The sequence below is a fragment of the Taurulus bubalis genome, assembly GCF_910589615.1.
Source record: "Taurulus bubalis genome assembly, chromosome: 11".
In the NCBI taxonomy this organism is placed as follows: Eukaryota; Metazoa; Chordata; class Actinopteri; order Perciformes; family Cottidae; genus Taurulus; species Taurulus bubalis.
This window is the reverse complement of record NC_136599.1, coordinates 12,357,307-12,374,754: the sequence shown is the minus strand read 5'-3', so window position 1 is coordinate 12,374,754 and position 17,448 is coordinate 12,357,307. Positions and strand designations below refer to the sequence as shown.

Genomic DNA, 17,448 nt, shown 5'->3' with positions numbered 1-17,448 from the left:
AAATACCATACATTAAAAATACTCCATTACACGTAAAAGTCCTGCATTCCAAATGTTACCGAAGTAAAAGTACAGAAGTATTATCAGAAAAATATACTTCAAGTATCAAAAGTAAAAGTAGTCATTGTGCAGAATGGCTCCTTTCACAGTGTTCTATTATTGCTACATTTTGATCACTAATTATTATTATTATTGATAATAATAATAATGTAAGATAATTTGATGTTTTAGTTCTTCCAGATGGAGACACTTTTACATACTGTGTATACTATTAGTAGTACACCATTTGAAATGTTGAAACTAGTAACCAAAACCCATCAGATAAATGTAGTAGAATAAAAAGTACAACATTTACTTCTGAGATGTATAGGGTAGAAATATAAAGGATTATAAAATGGAAGTACTCAAGTAAAGTACAAGTAAATCCAAATTATACTTAAGTACTTGAATGAATGTACCAGGGAAGCTCCTACATACAATACTGACTACTACTCCACATACTACTTATTCTACTCTGCAGTATGACTAATCTTCTGCTAATGCAACAAGAAACAACAAACTTGACAGTTGTGAAAACCTTTAGTGTGAAGGGCAACATCTTTTTCCTCTCAATACATTTTCAAATAAAAGCCCAAAAGAGTCAGAGTTTTTAGTGAGTATAACTTCAAGCATGTTTTAAGTCGCAGGGCATCGCTGAGCTGATGAAACTGACTCCGGAGTGCATCTTTCGTTCTTTATCTCCTCAGCCAAACATCATCCCCGAAACGCTTCTCTCTGTCCTCTACTTCCTCTTGTCGGGGGAGTTTGGCCAGGAGAAGCAGTACCTGGGTCGTCGAGGAGCTTCGCTAAGTTTAAAAGAGTAGGAAGACGAGGAAGATGAGGAAGACGAGGATTGAGGAGGACTGGTCTCAGCCGGACTCCTTGTCTCAGTCTCCATCTGGAGCAAAGGGGGGCAGCAGATGACTTTATATGGAGACTCAGTATCACATAGAAACAGTCAACACAAAAACAACACATGTTTGTTGTTCACTATCACCAGTGGAGGAACTATCAGTTCCTTTACTTCAGTAAAGGTACTTGTACTGCATTGAAAATGTTTAATGAGTAAAAGTACATTAGTAGTATAAGTATAATTGGGAAGTGTATACGAGTTTAAAAAAAAAATCCCCGAAGCAGCATGCATTGGATATATTCAAGTAAAGTACAGACACCTCAGTTTTTTACTACAGTAAAGTGCAGTGGTTGAGTATTGAGAATAACTATATGAGGAGTTTTGGATCCAAACTGACATTTCCACTTCGACTATGGCAGAAAAACACTTGTTGACAAAACTATATTTATGTAGTTTATCATGCATTACACTTCACATTAACAACACAACTATATGTAAAGATGCAGTCAGAAGAAGCACTTCACTGCATATTTAGGACATTTTTACAACCACAACTTATCACACAGCATGAGGCAGAGGGGTGTAATGTGTGATGCCAGTGTTGCTGGAGCATAACACAAATGCAATATAGTTGTTATAGTTTAAAGTGAGATAGTCAATATGTCATTATCATTTTCATATTTGATTTAAAATAGAAAGACACTATTTCCTGATTTAATGTAACTACACATGTATACCACAAGATGCCAGCAGAGGCAAGAGTAAATAGATAGATAGATACATACATACATACATACATACACACATTAGATATATCTATTGAAATATTGTGCTTTTGAATCCATACATTTGTCTGACAGCTTTAGTTACCTGCGCTGTGCAGCAGTGAGGATGGTTGTGTCTCCTGCTGGTGTTATGTGTAAATGAAGCAGCCGATGTAAGCCCAAACCTTCTGCAGGAGGACCAGGAAGGCCAACAGGTAGAAGAGCAGAATGACAGCCTGGAGGAAGATGGAGGGATGGGCAAGAGAGAGAAAGAGGTGGATAAAGGAGGAGGTAAATGATGAGATATACATACGGGAGGAACAAGAGAAGTGAGGAGCTGAGAAGATTTGTGGTGAAGGAGGGATGACCGAGAGAGATGGAGAGCTGCAACAAAAAGACTGTAATGTGAAGGAGGAAGGAGGAAGAAAAGAGGACTCACAACTATCTATTGGTGCAATAAAATTGTATTTACTATATTAGTACTTCAGTACTTAATTGAGTATTTTCTTCTCATGCCATTTTATACGTCTATACTTTGCTATAATTCAGAGGGAGATATTGTACTTTTTACTTCACTACATTTATCTGACAGCTTTAGTTCTGTCCCAAATTAAAGTGAGAGGAAGAATATCACTAATTACATTTTTATTTGCATTCATTGTATTGAATTTGTTATTGTTTGGTCTATTTTACTGTTTTATCTATGTTTAAATGTCCCCTTTGTTTTGTCTTATTATTATTATTATTCAACACAGTCTCAGATTTGCTAACAAAGGTGTTTGCTGAATAAAATATTCCTTTCAGTATTTGTCAAAGGTCAAACAAGTTTTTTTTTCTTGTCATTGAAATGAGGTTAACTTTTAATTTCCCCTTCTTCCTTCCTGTTTTCCCTTCAATTCCCAAAATAACAACAAGACAGACACCTGAGTGGTGAAGCAATTTCACTCTGCAAAACACTCTGCAAAACATAAACAGCATGACAACCCGAAAGAAGAGAGAAGAAGAAGAGAGAAGAAGAAAAATAAAAAGAAGAAGAAGATGATGATGTAAATGAAGATGATGAAGATGTGGAGATGCAGCCACATCAGCAGGTGGTGAAGAGTGCAGTAGCCCGGTTGATGATGACGAAGGTAAAACCAGACGACACTGACCTGGAGAGAGACAGAGGAAGTGATTTTCTCTCCACTTTCAGTCTTCAAGTCTTCTGGTGGCTCGCTGTTCTCTCCAACCTTCTTTTTCTTCTCTCCATCCTTCTCTCTCTTCTCTCCATCCTTCTCTCTCTTCTCTCCATCCTTCTCTCTCTTCTCTCCATCCTTCTCTCTCTTCTCTCCATTCTTCTTGCTGTTCTCTCCATCCTTCTTTCTCTTCTCTCCATTCTTCTTGCTGTTCTCTCCATCCTTCTCTCTCTTCTCTGCAAACTCTGAACTAACTGCCTCAATCTCAGTGCCCCCGTCTCCCTGCACCAAGCTGTTTGTGGCCTCCACACCGTGATCTCCTGCATCCAAGCTGACATTTTGTGGTTCACAGCTATCCTCCTTTATTAATAGATAATTCGTTTTTTCTTTCCTTTCATCAGACCACATGTCTTCTTCTTCCAGTTCTTTATTCATTGTCTCAGCGTCACCCTCTCCCAACCCTTTATCTTTCAGCTCTGAAGCACATTTTAGATCTAAATTATCATCATCATGTTGCACTTTCTCTTCTACTTCCTCTGCCCTCCTATCACTGACGTCAACGTTGTCTTTGTCCATCACTGAGCTTCCTCTTTCAACCCCAGAACGAGCCCCCTCCGCTGGTACAGATGATGGACTATCAATATATTCAGACACACCGTCGCCAAGATGGAAACTGCCCTCTACGAGGCTGAAGCTTTTCTCCACAGCGTCCGGTCGGCACACACAGCCATGCATGTCTTTCTCCTCTTCCTTCTTCTCTTCCTTCTCCTCTTCCTTCTCCTCCCTTTCTCCAGATCTCTGCCTACTTAGTCGCACAAGGGAAACAAGTGTAATAGCTCGGCCCAGCTCAGCAGACACCTTCTGTGGTTGAGACTGCAGATGAGACAGAGGTTGGCTTTCTGACTGGTGTGGGAGCTGTTGTGGTCCAGGTGGATATTGGTTCTGTTCTTGGGTCTGAGTCTGTGTTACCAGACTCCATAGGGATCGTGGTTGTATTTGGGGCTCAGACACGACTTGGACTGCACGTTCAACCTCAGTGTGGATCTCGGCCTCTGAACATGTATCCCCAGCTGGTTGTGAACTCATCATCTGGTGCGCATCAGAAACCTTTGGGACTCCTGCAGGATCGGAGCGGAGCCTGTGCCAGCTGTTGGGTTTGTACCAGTTGGGGTAAAACGGAGCATCTTCTTCTTCCTGAGCATCCTGTTTGTCCTCTGTCTCACTCTGTGCCGTCCAATCACCTGCATCACTTACTGTCTCACACTGATATGTGGAGAAAGACGGTTAAAAAGCCGCACAGAAGATTTTCCCATTTCCTTTAAGCCCAGTACCAACGACTGGTTGGTTTTCCAAAGCCTATATTGTGCTATAGATTGATTTCTATCCTTTTATGCAAATTGTTGGTTTCAGTTAACTCCAATCAACCCTCAGAGATTTGAAAACATCCGGAGCTTATAACAGATAGGAGATGTACGATCAAGTTTTTAAGTAAACTCTTCACACTGAGCAGACAGCTGTGACTCACAGTATACTTTATTTCCAGAGGTGTGGACTCGAGTTACAAATTTGATAACTTTAGACCCGACGGACAAAATAAAAAAAGACTTGGACTTTGACACCAATGCCTTGGGACTTAACTAAAGTACATTGATACCTTCCAACAAGCCCAACGATTAACACCACGACACAACAGATTTACCACATGATAATAATGTTATTCTAGCCAAATATATATAGTCCACAAACTGTGCTACACTTTAAGTGCTTCTAACAAATGTCTAGTCTCTGTGAGTTGATTTTTTTTTAAGTTTACTGGAATGGAGATCAGAGGCTGTGTGGAGAGGAAATCAATCTAAAGTTAGATTTGATCAAATTTATAATTTTTTACATTTTATAAAATGGTTTTCAAAAATGCACACATTGTAGTTAAAAGGCTCAGGGTTGCTTGAATTGACTTAAGAAGTAAAAGACTGAGCTGAACGTACCTGCTGTGTGCTCATTCCCTCCTCTTCACAGACGGCTCCCTCTTTTCCAGGACCAGCAGCTGCCCATCCCTCGGCCCACTCTTTTTGATCCTCTGTTTTGTTCTTCGTCAGACTAGATTCTCCGTCATTTAAGTCCGGGTCCTCGGTTTCCGGCTGCAGAACCGCCCCTGCAGGCTCCACAGAGTCCCTGACCAGACCTGGAGCTGGTGGGACTGGGGCTGATGTTGGTGCAGCTGGTTTCACTGGTGGGGTTATCCGTGTTGGGAATAGCTCTTCAACTGGTTCTACAACAGAGTCTGGGTTCTGTGGGGAGGTTTCCTGATGATGTTTTGGTTCTACAATCTGGACAGAGGGCTCTTTGGGTTCCTCAGGCTCCTTTTCCACCTCTGGTTCTTCAGGAACATTCTGCAAAACTGCAGAGAGAAAACAATACCCGTTGAGAATGTGCGCTTGCATAGTACGTTACATTTAGAAGTGTTATTGAATTAATTTTGCACTAGTTAAATATTGTATGTATACAATATAAATATGCAAAGTTTCAAAGTGGTTTCCCAGGCCGTTCCTCTTCATACCTTTAAAGAAGTCTATGCTCTTCAGAGCCGTCTCTTGTCTGCGGAAGTTAAATATGTAGCAGCTCAAAGTCTCATAACCTGGTTTCAGTGTCTCAGCGGGACAGGAGCCGGACGCTGTTCTCACTCTGAGGAGAGGCAGAAGACAAAGTACAGAAGAAAAGGAATCAGAAAAAAAAAATCAATCAAATGATTCACTTCAGAACTGTATCAACATGATATCATCCAGTAGGCAACAGCACACAACATATCCTCTCAGAATACTCACGTTGTGATCAGCTCTCTTGAATTCTGAAGGGAGGAAATGGGAAAATGTAGGGGTTATTTGAGAGATTTTGGACTCAAATAATCATTATATCTATTATCTATTATAATTATCTACATAATGTTTCCAACATCCCCTCAATTCAGCATGAGATGCACAAACAAACTTAGCAAACATGATAAAAAGAGAAATGATAAACAAACATCAGAAAGTCCAAGCATGAAGTTCAACATTTCTCAAACTTGCTACTGTAAGTTACTTGTTAGTATTATTGCAGTAATGATACTTTTACACAAGCAACAGATGTGAGTAACTCTTCCTTTATTTAATCACTATTTACTGTTGGCCATGTGTGTCCTGTCGGTCTGTGTTTTACATTAAGAAAAATACCCTCCTGACTGAAATAAAAACAAAACAAAGGGAGACCATTCAAACTGCATGTTTCTAGGAGAGTAAATTAGTCTTTGTATAAGATTCAGCATTGTAGTATTTTTTATGAGAAAATAATGTTTGCAATGCAGGTTTGTACCGTCGCCTTTTTACAGCGTTAAGTTCTTCCTCATTCCAAAGCGCATCTGTTCAAACAAGTTAATGGAAATCAAAGTATTTTGCGCACACACACACACACGCACACACACACACACACACACACACACACACACACACACACACACACACACACACACACACACACACACACCTGAACAAAAGCAGCCATGTCCGGCTCCTCCATGCTGCTCGCTGCTCTCTCCATCAGTTTGCTGTTGGCTTCCATGCTGTCTCCATAGCGACGCACCAACGACTGGGCGTGGCTTGCCTTCTCTTCCTGCTCAGCACTGATTCGCTGCGTCATCACCTTCAGCGTGATGATGATGATGATGAAGACAATAATTAATGAATAGTTACTGCTGCTGTGACTTTTACTGCTTACATAGAAATTGAATATGCACAATACACATTACAATTAGCAAAAAAAAACAATATTATAATATTAAATATATGAGGAGTTCATTCATATATTGACACATATCTGCTACTGCTATCAGTATTCTAACTCTGTTGCCAATAATCCTGCTACTACTGTCAATGTCCATTTAAATAACACTCATAGACAGTGATGGAAGACCTTTTTCTTTAGTAAAAGTAGGAATAACAGTCTTAAAATAGTCCATTATAAGTAAAGGCTTGAATAAAAAATCTTACTTAAACAAAAGTACAGATGTATTAGCAGCTAAATTTACTAGTATCAAAGTAAAATTATTAAGTAAGAAAATATATTCAATTCAATTAAATTATGTAAAATGTCTCCTCTTTAAGTGTTTTATTTCTGTATAATATTATAATATTCTGTTTTTACCACTAATGAATTTATGTAAGAGCATTTTAATGTTGTAGCTCATCAACGAGCCAATTTAACTGACTGAGTTTGTTAGTAGCATGGCACTACATCAGAGTGTTTTTTATTGTGGAAAGGAAATAGTAACTGAAGCACAGAAATACAGTAAATATGATAATAATAATATATGTGTAAAACGTGCTGAGAACAGGAAAACTTCTGACCTTTCGTTTCTCCTCCAGGATCGAAAACACACGATCGAACTTCTCACACACACTTTGTTTCTGAGTCTTACAGTTCTCCTGCAAAGAGAGGAATGAAGGTGAGTGCACAAAACAAAATGTTCAGTGTTTTCATACGATACTAGAACTAGAAACTGAATGTATGTATGTGATGGTGAAATTAGTAAGCATATTCAAAAACTATTATTACTACATATAGGCAGGAAACGCTGTATGGCCTATCCTTTACACACACACACACACACACACACACGCACACACACACACACACACACACACACGCACACACACACACACACACACACACACAGACCTCTATATTTTTGCAAGTCTCCTCCAGCTCATTGATCAATGCCTGGACTTTGTCGTTGACGGCCACCAAAGAACCGACTCCTTCATTCAGCTCATCCTGAGAAACAAAAGGAAATTAAGTTATTATTAAGACTTATGATTATTAGTTATCTGCAGCCTTTAGAAATGTAATAGCTCTGTAATTCAGATCCTTTACTGAAGGTACTTATAACACACTGTGAAAATACTCCACTACTAGTAAATGTACTGCATTCAAAACTTCACTTTATCAAAAGTATTTAAGTACTATCAGAATTTATTTAAAGTACTTCAATATTGATAGTGCAGTAAAATGTTCCCTGTCAGTGTTTAACTGTTAGATATAATGTTTCTGGATTCATTTTACTGCTGGAATACTATTTATGTTGCATTTGACTGCGGTTTTTAACTCCTGTATACTGTTGGCTATTTTGGGGATACAGACAGAGGTCTCCAAGGTGAAAGCCCTGGGTTTGCTTGAACCATCCATCACCACCCCCCACTGACCCTTTGTGGACCGTCTGGCTTGTTATAATCATTATTATACCACCAAACTTTCAGTAACTGTCTCCGAAATACTACATCACTTGCTCTGCGCAATGCTCTGTGTCACTTGCAACTTCAACATTAAACGTATCCGTGGTTTGCAACACCGACGTTTTGGCTGTGACTTTGAAAGTGCAGATTGATTTAAAAAGCATTAACACAACTACCCTGTTCAAACATCTAACGTTACTTTGACAAAAATAAAAAAAATGGACTAGGCTACTATCTATCTCTGCAAGTCGATTTTCATAGAAGGAATGGCAGAAGGATAGATGTAGATAAAATAGACATAGCATGTATAAAGCTTTAAAACATGAAAAAACACTGGTATAACTGTCAACACACCGTAATAGAAGAATGTCATGTACCTTCTTCTGCTGATAGATGTCTGTCAGTGGAGCCACCTGACAGGACTGATGAGCCCCGAACACTTTACAGAGAGAACATGTAGGAACCTGACAGGTGAGACAGTAAATGTTCACCCTCTCACCCTCATGATCTGAACATGTCACCTGAGCAGGAAGTGGAGGAGGAGGAGGGCCAGGGCTGGAGAGAGAGAGAGAGAGAGAGAGAGAGAGAGAGAGAGAGAGAGAGAGAGAGAGAGAGAACATCATGTCTTCAAACACCTGTACTTATGTTATGGAGGCATATTCTATATCGTAATTCTCTTATATTTGTCTCTTGTCACCTCGCGGCATTGCTGTTATTGCTGACTTCCTGTTTGTAGACATCGATGATGTTCTCCACCAGCAGGTTTCGTTGCAGGCCGTAGACACCGTGACGATCCAGCACAACTTCCTGTCTGCAGGACGGACAGCGGAAGCGACCGCTGTTCACCTGCATGGTGGTACGAGCCTGGAACAAGGAAGGCTGCACAGACAGAAACAATGTCAGGGTGTTGTTTTATTCACATAGGAATGATCTTCAACCCTCCACGACTGCTTGTCAACACCCAACAGTTGGAGTATGTTGTCTTACAACGCAGCCGCATGCTGGGATTTTAATAATTGGCCGCAGTTTTAGTGTCAGCCTTCCAAATGTCTCCCTGGGTGAAGTCAGAGCCGGTTCAGGACGGGTTACTGGGTAAAAACAAGGTGGCCAAATCCCCTGTTCACCATCCAACATGGAAACACTGCGACTTAGAGGACAGCACACACACAACACTGTTAGAGTACCTTATGTTCACTCTCCCTGTCTCTAGATTGGTCATTAGCAAAGTCTGGGCCGGGACCCAGAAGCGGGTCGCAATATATTAATAAATAAAAAAGATATATGAATAAGTTTGCTGAATATTTTCCATAGTCTTTTCTTGAACATTTATATTTGCAGTGGAATCACATGAGGGAGCCTGAATGTGTGTATTGTTCTGATAATTGTAGACTGTTTATAACATTGAATCTAATATGAAAGGCTATCGTACATTCTCATGATTTATAGAAAAGGCCTGTGGTGAATTAGGTCTCAATGGGAATTTTACCAAGGAAGAGCTAAATACAAAAATACGATCACATTACATTCAAAGTTCTAATCCTGAAATATAACAAGCTGAGAGACACACACTGCATTGACTTGATATGGCGGATATGTACGGTCAAATGAATATCGAAGACTTTCAGGAGAATGTTTCGGTATAGAGCAGCTTACTGCCAAAAAGACAATATACGAAATATGGGTCAATAGTTCAACAGTTAAAGACAGAAACAAAAAACAAGAGATCACAGGGGAAAACTGATCCAAGGTGGAAACTAATTAGGGAATTGAGATTTAGGGGCAGACCGATTGACAAGTGAAGAGAAGGACAGATGAGCAGAAGGGCGGAAGGTTAGAGGTGTAGCAAGTCCTGAAATAGTGACCTTTAGTAAGCTTCAGCTGCTGCTGGGCCTGGCCGAGGGATCAGCCGGTAGAGAGACAAACACACTCAGAGAAAGAGATGCTTTACAATGTGTTTACGGCCAGCTGGAATTTATATCGGTTTCGGCAATATTGAAACGGTCAAAAGGAGTGAGTTTTAAAATGTAGACACGGCCTTAAGATGACTGCACACTGCTCAAGAAGTCCATATCTGTCTCCTCGAGCTGCCTCCACCCGTCTCCCAGCAAGTCTCCTGACAGCAGAGTGGACAAGGCAAGTGTGTGAGTCGTCTTCTCCATTTTTAGAGTTCTTGACTACATAAACTTTGTAACATTCTTCGTTAACCACAGCTGCTGCAAAATGGATCTCAACGTGTTCGTGAAACACACACACACACGCTCGATTTGAACAATAGCAGTAAATATAGCTCACGGCAGGTGGACCACTTATACATCCACACATCCAATTTTAGACACTGATAATCCACCGAACACACACACACACACACACACACACACACACACACACACACACACACACACACACACACACACACACACACACACACACACACACACACACACACACGTGTGCCGTCTCACAGACCTGGTACAGCTCATTGGCACACTTCCTGCAGAGGTTGTGCTGGCAGTATGTGATGGAAGATGAGTGTGTTCCAACACATACAGTACATACATGTACAGAACTGTGTGGACATACAGGGATTGTCTGTGCAGAAACACACAGTACAAACATGTATGTATATATATATATGTATATATATATACACACACACACACACACACACACACGCACACACACACACACACACACACACACACACACACACACACACACACACACACACACACACACACACACACACACACACACACACAAACACGTGTGCCGTCTCACAGACCTGGTACAGCTCATTGGCACACTTCCTGCAGAGGTTGTGCTGGCAGGGCAGGATGACCACCGGTTTGTTGAAGAGCTCCAGACAGATGGGGCAGATCAGCTGTTTTTCCAGCGTTGCCAGCGCCGCCTCGCCCTCTGCTCCCCCGCCGCCCTGCAGGCAGCTCAGCTCCGCCGGCAGAGACATGGCTGCTCCGCCAAACTTCACCTCCTCCTGTCGGCACCAGAACTGATTGAATGAACGCACTGTTCTGCTGCTGTCAACCAGCAAGTCTGTTTGTTTGGGAGGGACTGCAGTTGAGACATACATATATATATATATATATATATATATATATATATATATATATATATATATATATATATACACATATACATCACATATATATCACATTGTTGTACCTCTTCATAAAAGCTATATGAAAGTTACACTGAGAGAAAGTCATACCGCTCTGTTTTTATGGCTGAAAAACGTTCCAGTGGAGCTATTCTAGATGTTGTTTTTTTTTGCATCTTTTTCGATACATATCCCCAAAATGATTATGGTGAAATGGACCTTTTTCACAGCAGACATGTGACTTGTCATGGTGGGAAAAGCACAGGTGAAATAAACATTAATTATGGCTCAATTCCATTAAGGTTAAAACATGAACCTTTTAACTGGTTAAGAAACAGTCTGAATCTGATACCGATGCCTCTATATGACCTACTGAAGTAAAGAGCATCGCAGCACGCATGTTCACCAGAAACTCTTTCAGTTCAGACATAAGCGGCTTCGCTGCAGCCTTCGTCCGGCGGGCGGTGGAGAGCTCCGCACCCGGCAGCAGCGGCACCTAGTCTGGACAGGAACAGAGCTTCGCCTTGCTGCTCCACCGGGGTCCCGCTGGGAGCCAACAGCAATGCCACGCCGCTGGAGACCCAGGTCGTACTGCTAGGCCCGCCGGAGGAAAGGAAGGGAGGCATGGGGGACCCAGAGGCGGGACTACGCGAGCACACTGACCCTGCTGCTGTAAAATTAGACGTTTTCTAACGCTCGAAAACACCATCGCTTTTGTCCACAAGGACAGCCAAAATCAACACAAGAAGAAATCTTCTCGTAGTAGCTTCCCAGTAAGGTGAACTAGCATGCACAATGTCAGACCTCTGGAATACAGCTATCGTTAATACTACTGAATACACATGTGCTTTTCCTACTATGATATGACAAAAGGGTATATTAGTGTCTCAAACTAACAACTAGAATTTAAAATAAAGTTTTGCTGCATTGATTTGACCAAAAACGGCTCAAAACGCATTTAATGAACTGCGAATTCAACGATCCAAAGATCAAACTTCCAAGTGCTCAAACTGTATTATCAGAATACCATCACGTCGGCAACCATTGTTAAAAAAAGTGGCCTCAATGTTGACAATGTGGTGGATGACCTCAGCGCAATTTGTGCATCAGCATGATTTTCAAAAGTTTTTGTTTTAAAGGCAAGGGAAATGCAATAAAATATACAGTCAACACAAGATAACTCACGATAGGCAAAAAAAGGAAATAACACTTGAAAGAAAGACAAGGCGGGACAAATTTCAAGAGAAAAGCTAAACATAACAGCATTGACATAACAGTCAGCCAAAGCAATAACAAAACCTGCTTACTCACCTTTCTCTCCATCTGATGATGGCCGCTGCGCTTGGGCTGCTGTGTGACCTGTCTGCTCGTCTTAAGAGTCAATCACATAATAATTTTGTTGGAATGTATTTGAGTCTCAATTAAATCCAGTTCTCTGTTACAGTTTTCAAAATCACTGCAAAGTCCAGCAGGAAGAGCAGGACGGCCAAACGTCTGGGTGTTCTTCTTGTGTTTACATACACAAAGAGCCCAGGATACGGCAATTTAGTTTCCCAGGATGTAATTTACTTTGAAACTCAGTTGTTGGGTAAGTTTTGCATGAAGGTGCTGCTCAATAGAGGGAAAGGTTGTCTGTCTCAGTTTCTGGAAATACCCAACTCACTCACTCAGACAGTTTGAGTTCAGCCGGGCTTTCGTTGCCTTGGAGAAACCTTTTATGTCCAGTTATGTACTGAGAAAAAACACAAATGGAAAGCTGAGGTCAAGAAAAGTCAAATCGAAGTCAACCAGTTCAAGAACAATCTGTATCTTATCCGAGGAGAGTAACGAAGCAGCAGTCAGTTTGTGATCTCTCCAGCTTAGCTCCTGTGACAACGAACGCCGACACAAAATCTGCCTGGACAGGGAGTCTCTCCACTTTCTCGAACCTCTTCCTCACTATACCTCTCACTCATCCAGCACTCACTCCATTCCTCATTTTATCCACTCAAGTAGCGATTGCTGCGATTGTTGGTTCGCAGCTTCCTCACCATCCACAGCAATGTGAGAGTGTGCGTGTGAGAGGACTGATTTGAGTTGGGGGGTGTCAGGTTTCAGCCCAGTGCCTCTGATATAATACCCCCTCACACACACACAAACACACACACCATATCAGGCAGTGGCTGGTATGTGGACGCATTAAGACCATGCCAGGCTGTGCTCTTTCTACCGTTACACACACTCACTGTCCTCTTAAAAGGTGCTAACTGTAGCCATTTAATATATATACTAATAATTACCACAATAATCTTGAGTCATTTTTATTACTGTAAGCTTAACGGGACCACTGCAGAAAAGTCAGTCTACCTCTACTTGTTGCAATATTTCCATGCACAGTATAACCTATTTACTGAGCCTGTGTTAAGTGTTTTTCTTTTTGTTTGACACTTAACTTTGACTTCAGCATTTAAAAATGCAATATAATTTTTTATAATAAATTGCTTATAACATACTATAACTTAACTGTACGCAGATATGACGCAATATATTATGAATATTATGGTTTCTACAGGAAATTATAGCTGAGTGAGCCAGGAATGTAGCATTTTAGATGGTTAAATTGCTCAAATCAGTTTTTGTGCTATTATCTTTTTTTCCTTTGAAAATTGCTTTTCATATGAACCTCTTATACATTATATTATTATGAACTCCTTAGGTTTGTGATTCATGAGATAAAACCTTTTGACACTAATCAATATTTATCACAACTATGCTAAAGACAACAGGTGTGCTGACCAAATTCATAGTAAATAGAATGATAGTTTTTGATTATATAAAACTACTCATTGAGGACACATTTTAAAACCGACTGGTGGGTCTGGATTGTGAACGTAACAATGACATTTCCCATGATTTATCTGCTGCATACAGTTGAAGTGGTAGTTGTGTGTAGTTTGAACCTTAAAGTGTTCCCAGGTAACAATAGAACAGTAATTTTGTCATGTAAATAGAAAATTAAAGTCAAAATAATTAGCAGAGAATGTGGACAGCAGTTCTGGTTTGTTTCCAACTTTCAACAATATATAGGAAATGCAATATATAGGAAATGCAGATTCAAACATTTTCTAAAAACACAAAAGTACTCAATAGTGACACATTTTAACACTGTAATTGAGGTCTGGATATGTGACTCTTTTGCTGTAGATCTGATTTAAAAGGGGAATTCCACCAATTGTACATCAAAGTATGTTTACAGGTCTGGCTGAGAATTACTGCACATGACAAAAGTCTCAACTGACTCAGCAACTTGACTACAAGTTTGTAAAAGACAAAAGAAATGGGTTTTGGAGGTAGAGACGAGTGAGTTTACCAGACCTCTGTGATCCGCTCCTCATCTCCGCTTTCCATTTTTAAATCAAAGACACGGTGAGAAAAGAGTCTGAAGCAACAGAAACATTTATTTTACAACAGTGTGTCATATACTTCATTTACCCACACATCTGCCTGACAGACACAAACATCATCAGTTCATGCTAAGAACAGAACATCTCTAAATCTCTATGTACTCTGCGTGTATATACAGCAGGTCTGTCATTTTCACTTTATTGTCAAAATAGTTCACATCTAAAATTCTATACATCCCCTCAACACAAAAGCTAATTGTTAATAGATTAATAAAGACATAAGAAACATAAAATAAATTAAATAATGCTTCGATATCATTATCATCTGGTCGCTGTATTCACTTACTCTTATCTATTTTGTCATGGTTATAGATCTAACAATGGAAGTTCTTGACTCCAGGTTTATGTATTTCAGGCTTCACCTTGCATTCACTCAGACACTGTTGCATGTTTGGTCAATAGAGGAAAAATTACAAAAAAAGGAAAGGAGGTATTTTAACAATGTGGCATTTCAGTGGACACGACATGAAGCACAAAACTAATCAAGAGAAATCAAATTTAAAAGGAGCATCAAGTTTCATAAAAACTCTTTTACAGTTCCTAAAAATATCTTTTTAATCCTTAATTGGAGTCCAAACGCTGAATTACAAACTTCAATACTGCAAAAAGGAATACAAATCAGACTTAAGCAGCGATTATAATGTGTTTACCTTGGCTGACACAATGACTATTGTGTTAACTCTTATTCTTTTTGCTTCAAAGTTGGCTAATTAGGAATATTTCTCTACGATTATGACCTTGCACATTCCCTGAAACCTTTGAAATTTGATTGGACGTTTGGAAGATAATTTGAGAGAATTATTTAGCTCATATTGCACCGTCTCATGATATGTATAAAATACATAATGAACAAAGTGTTTGATTGAGAAATCGAAGAAAATATATTGAATAAATTAGCCTGGTTGGTTCAATTACAACAAAAATCAAACTGTTGACACAAACAACCACAATGTTCCTGTGTTTCCTACTTTAGCAGAGCTGTAGTGCTACTTGTGTGCGACAAATAAAGATAAGCTACAAAAAAAGAAAATGAGTGTTATTCTGTAAAATTATACTCTACGTAAACAGTCTGCTTTTTGTAAACTGCTCTTCAGTTGCTATGAGGATTATATGATCTACACAACTGATGCCACATAAGACTTTGGATATCAATATCCTCCCTTCATTAACAACATAAATAAGAAAAGAAAAACAATGGAAAGCAAATCTACAGAGACAAATGTAAGAAGAAAAAAAAGGGTACAACTCGAAAGAAATACAGTGACGTAAAATCTAAACATACACTTTAAACGACATGTACAGCATTTTTACTTTCTCACAAAAACAAATTGAAAACTAAAAACACACAAAAAGTGGACTCAATCAGTGTATATATGTGTGTTCTTCCAGATGACAAGAGGTCACTAATGTACGATATTGTACTTTGTAATGTCTCTACTAATAACACTGGCTCCCACAGCACACACAGCTTTCAAAACCTAATCCTTGGTGAGCGGAAGAGAACGTGGATTAAGGTTAAAGTATAAAAGAAGGAAGAAAGAAAGAAAGTGAGGCGTAAGAGGACCATGGAAAATCTTCAATGCAGTAGCGTTAACAAGTAGTGTGACTAATTATCACTGCTACTACTGAGAAACTGAAGCAATGTGATAACTTTTTCAAGATTTAATAGGCTTAAATTATTACTAGAAGACCTTTTCAGACTTCTCAGTGAATTCAGCAAGACGTTCTTTGAGGGAGTAGAAACACACCCGTCAGTCAACATTAGCAGTACTTTGTGTGCTGGCTGCTGTAGATTTCCAGGTATGTTTTCAGTCAGGTGTTTCCTCAAGAAAGCTGTTTCTGTCTGGCTGCAAACTTGATTAATCGTGCAGTATTAATGTGCTGGACGACAGAGGACATTTACTTGATAATGGAATCTGCATGCCACACTTCAATTATTTCAGAATGGAGAGGCACCAAACCTGTTGAACCAGATCTAAGTGAGCAAACTGTTTCAATTGTGAGGGACCCCGATGCCGGTGGGACACTGGTTGTGTGAGTGAGAGCTGCCCTCTTCACACTGAGAGGAGCTCCTATGGTGACGTTCACAAAGGTGAGGACAAATAAATGACCCTGATCTAGGCCATGAGCAGAAACACTTTGGTTTTACAATAAAGTTGCTCTATATACTACGAGTGTTGCTGGAGTTTTGACCTGTTGGGACATTTAAAAACAGCTACACCGTCCTTTAAACTCCTAACTGAACTCAAACAGGATCACTGACCTACTTCCTGCCAGCCTTGGGCTGAGTGGGAAGCCTTAAGAGATTTTCCTAACAAGCTAAAAGGAGATCACTTGTTTCTCATTCACGAGCAGTTTCTGAGTATATGAAGAACAAAATCTAGATACTTTTTAAAGTTCTAGACATTAAGGGTAAAACACTCGTATGATGTGTCAAAAAACTCTTTCCTGGAACGCATTGCATAAATTTCCACTTGGCAAATATGTGAGATGGCAATTCCTTGTAGTCTCGACAGCCCATAAGAGTCGGATATAGTCAAAAACAGACATAGACGTAATTAACGTTATAAACTACTGGCTCTTCTCATTTTCAGTTTGTACATCCTCGATTCCTTTGCTCGCCTCCTCTCCATATCCCTCCCACCTGAGATGCAAGCGAAGGAAGACACGCAAGGAGAGAGGAGACAAGGAAACAGGCCTTCAACAAAATGAGACATTTGTGCTTTGGAGCCGTCATTTTAAAGCAACTTCAGTTAATTGTGAAGTGGGGCATAGCTGTGTGTCACGCCTTTTTT

At 39.9% G+C, this 17,448-nt stretch overlaps 1 protein-coding gene across 1 annotated transcript; it reads right to left on the bottom strand.

Moving 5' to 3' along the window:
- Positions 1 to 816: 816 nt before the first annotated feature.
- Positions 817 to 11,081, bottom strand: trim101 (tripartite motif containing 101). Its single transcript, XM_079225706.1, has 11 exons — positions 10,878 to 11,081; positions 8,793 to 8,974; positions 8,473 to 8,650; positions 7,542 to 7,637; positions 7,211 to 7,288; positions 6,351 to 6,506; positions 5,654 to 5,676; positions 5,389 to 5,513; positions 4,817 to 5,229; positions 1,763 to 1,892; positions 817 to 937 (listed from the first exon to the last, which is right to left on the bottom strand). The coding sequence occupies exons 1-10, from the start codon at positions 11,058 to 11,060 to the stop codon at positions 1,806 to 1,808; spliced, it is 1,521 nt and encodes a 506-aa protein (XP_079081832.1). The 5' UTR covers positions 11,061 to 11,081; the 3' UTR covers positions 817 to 937; positions 1,763 to 1,805.
- Positions 11,082 to 17,448: the final 6,367 nt, after the last annotated feature.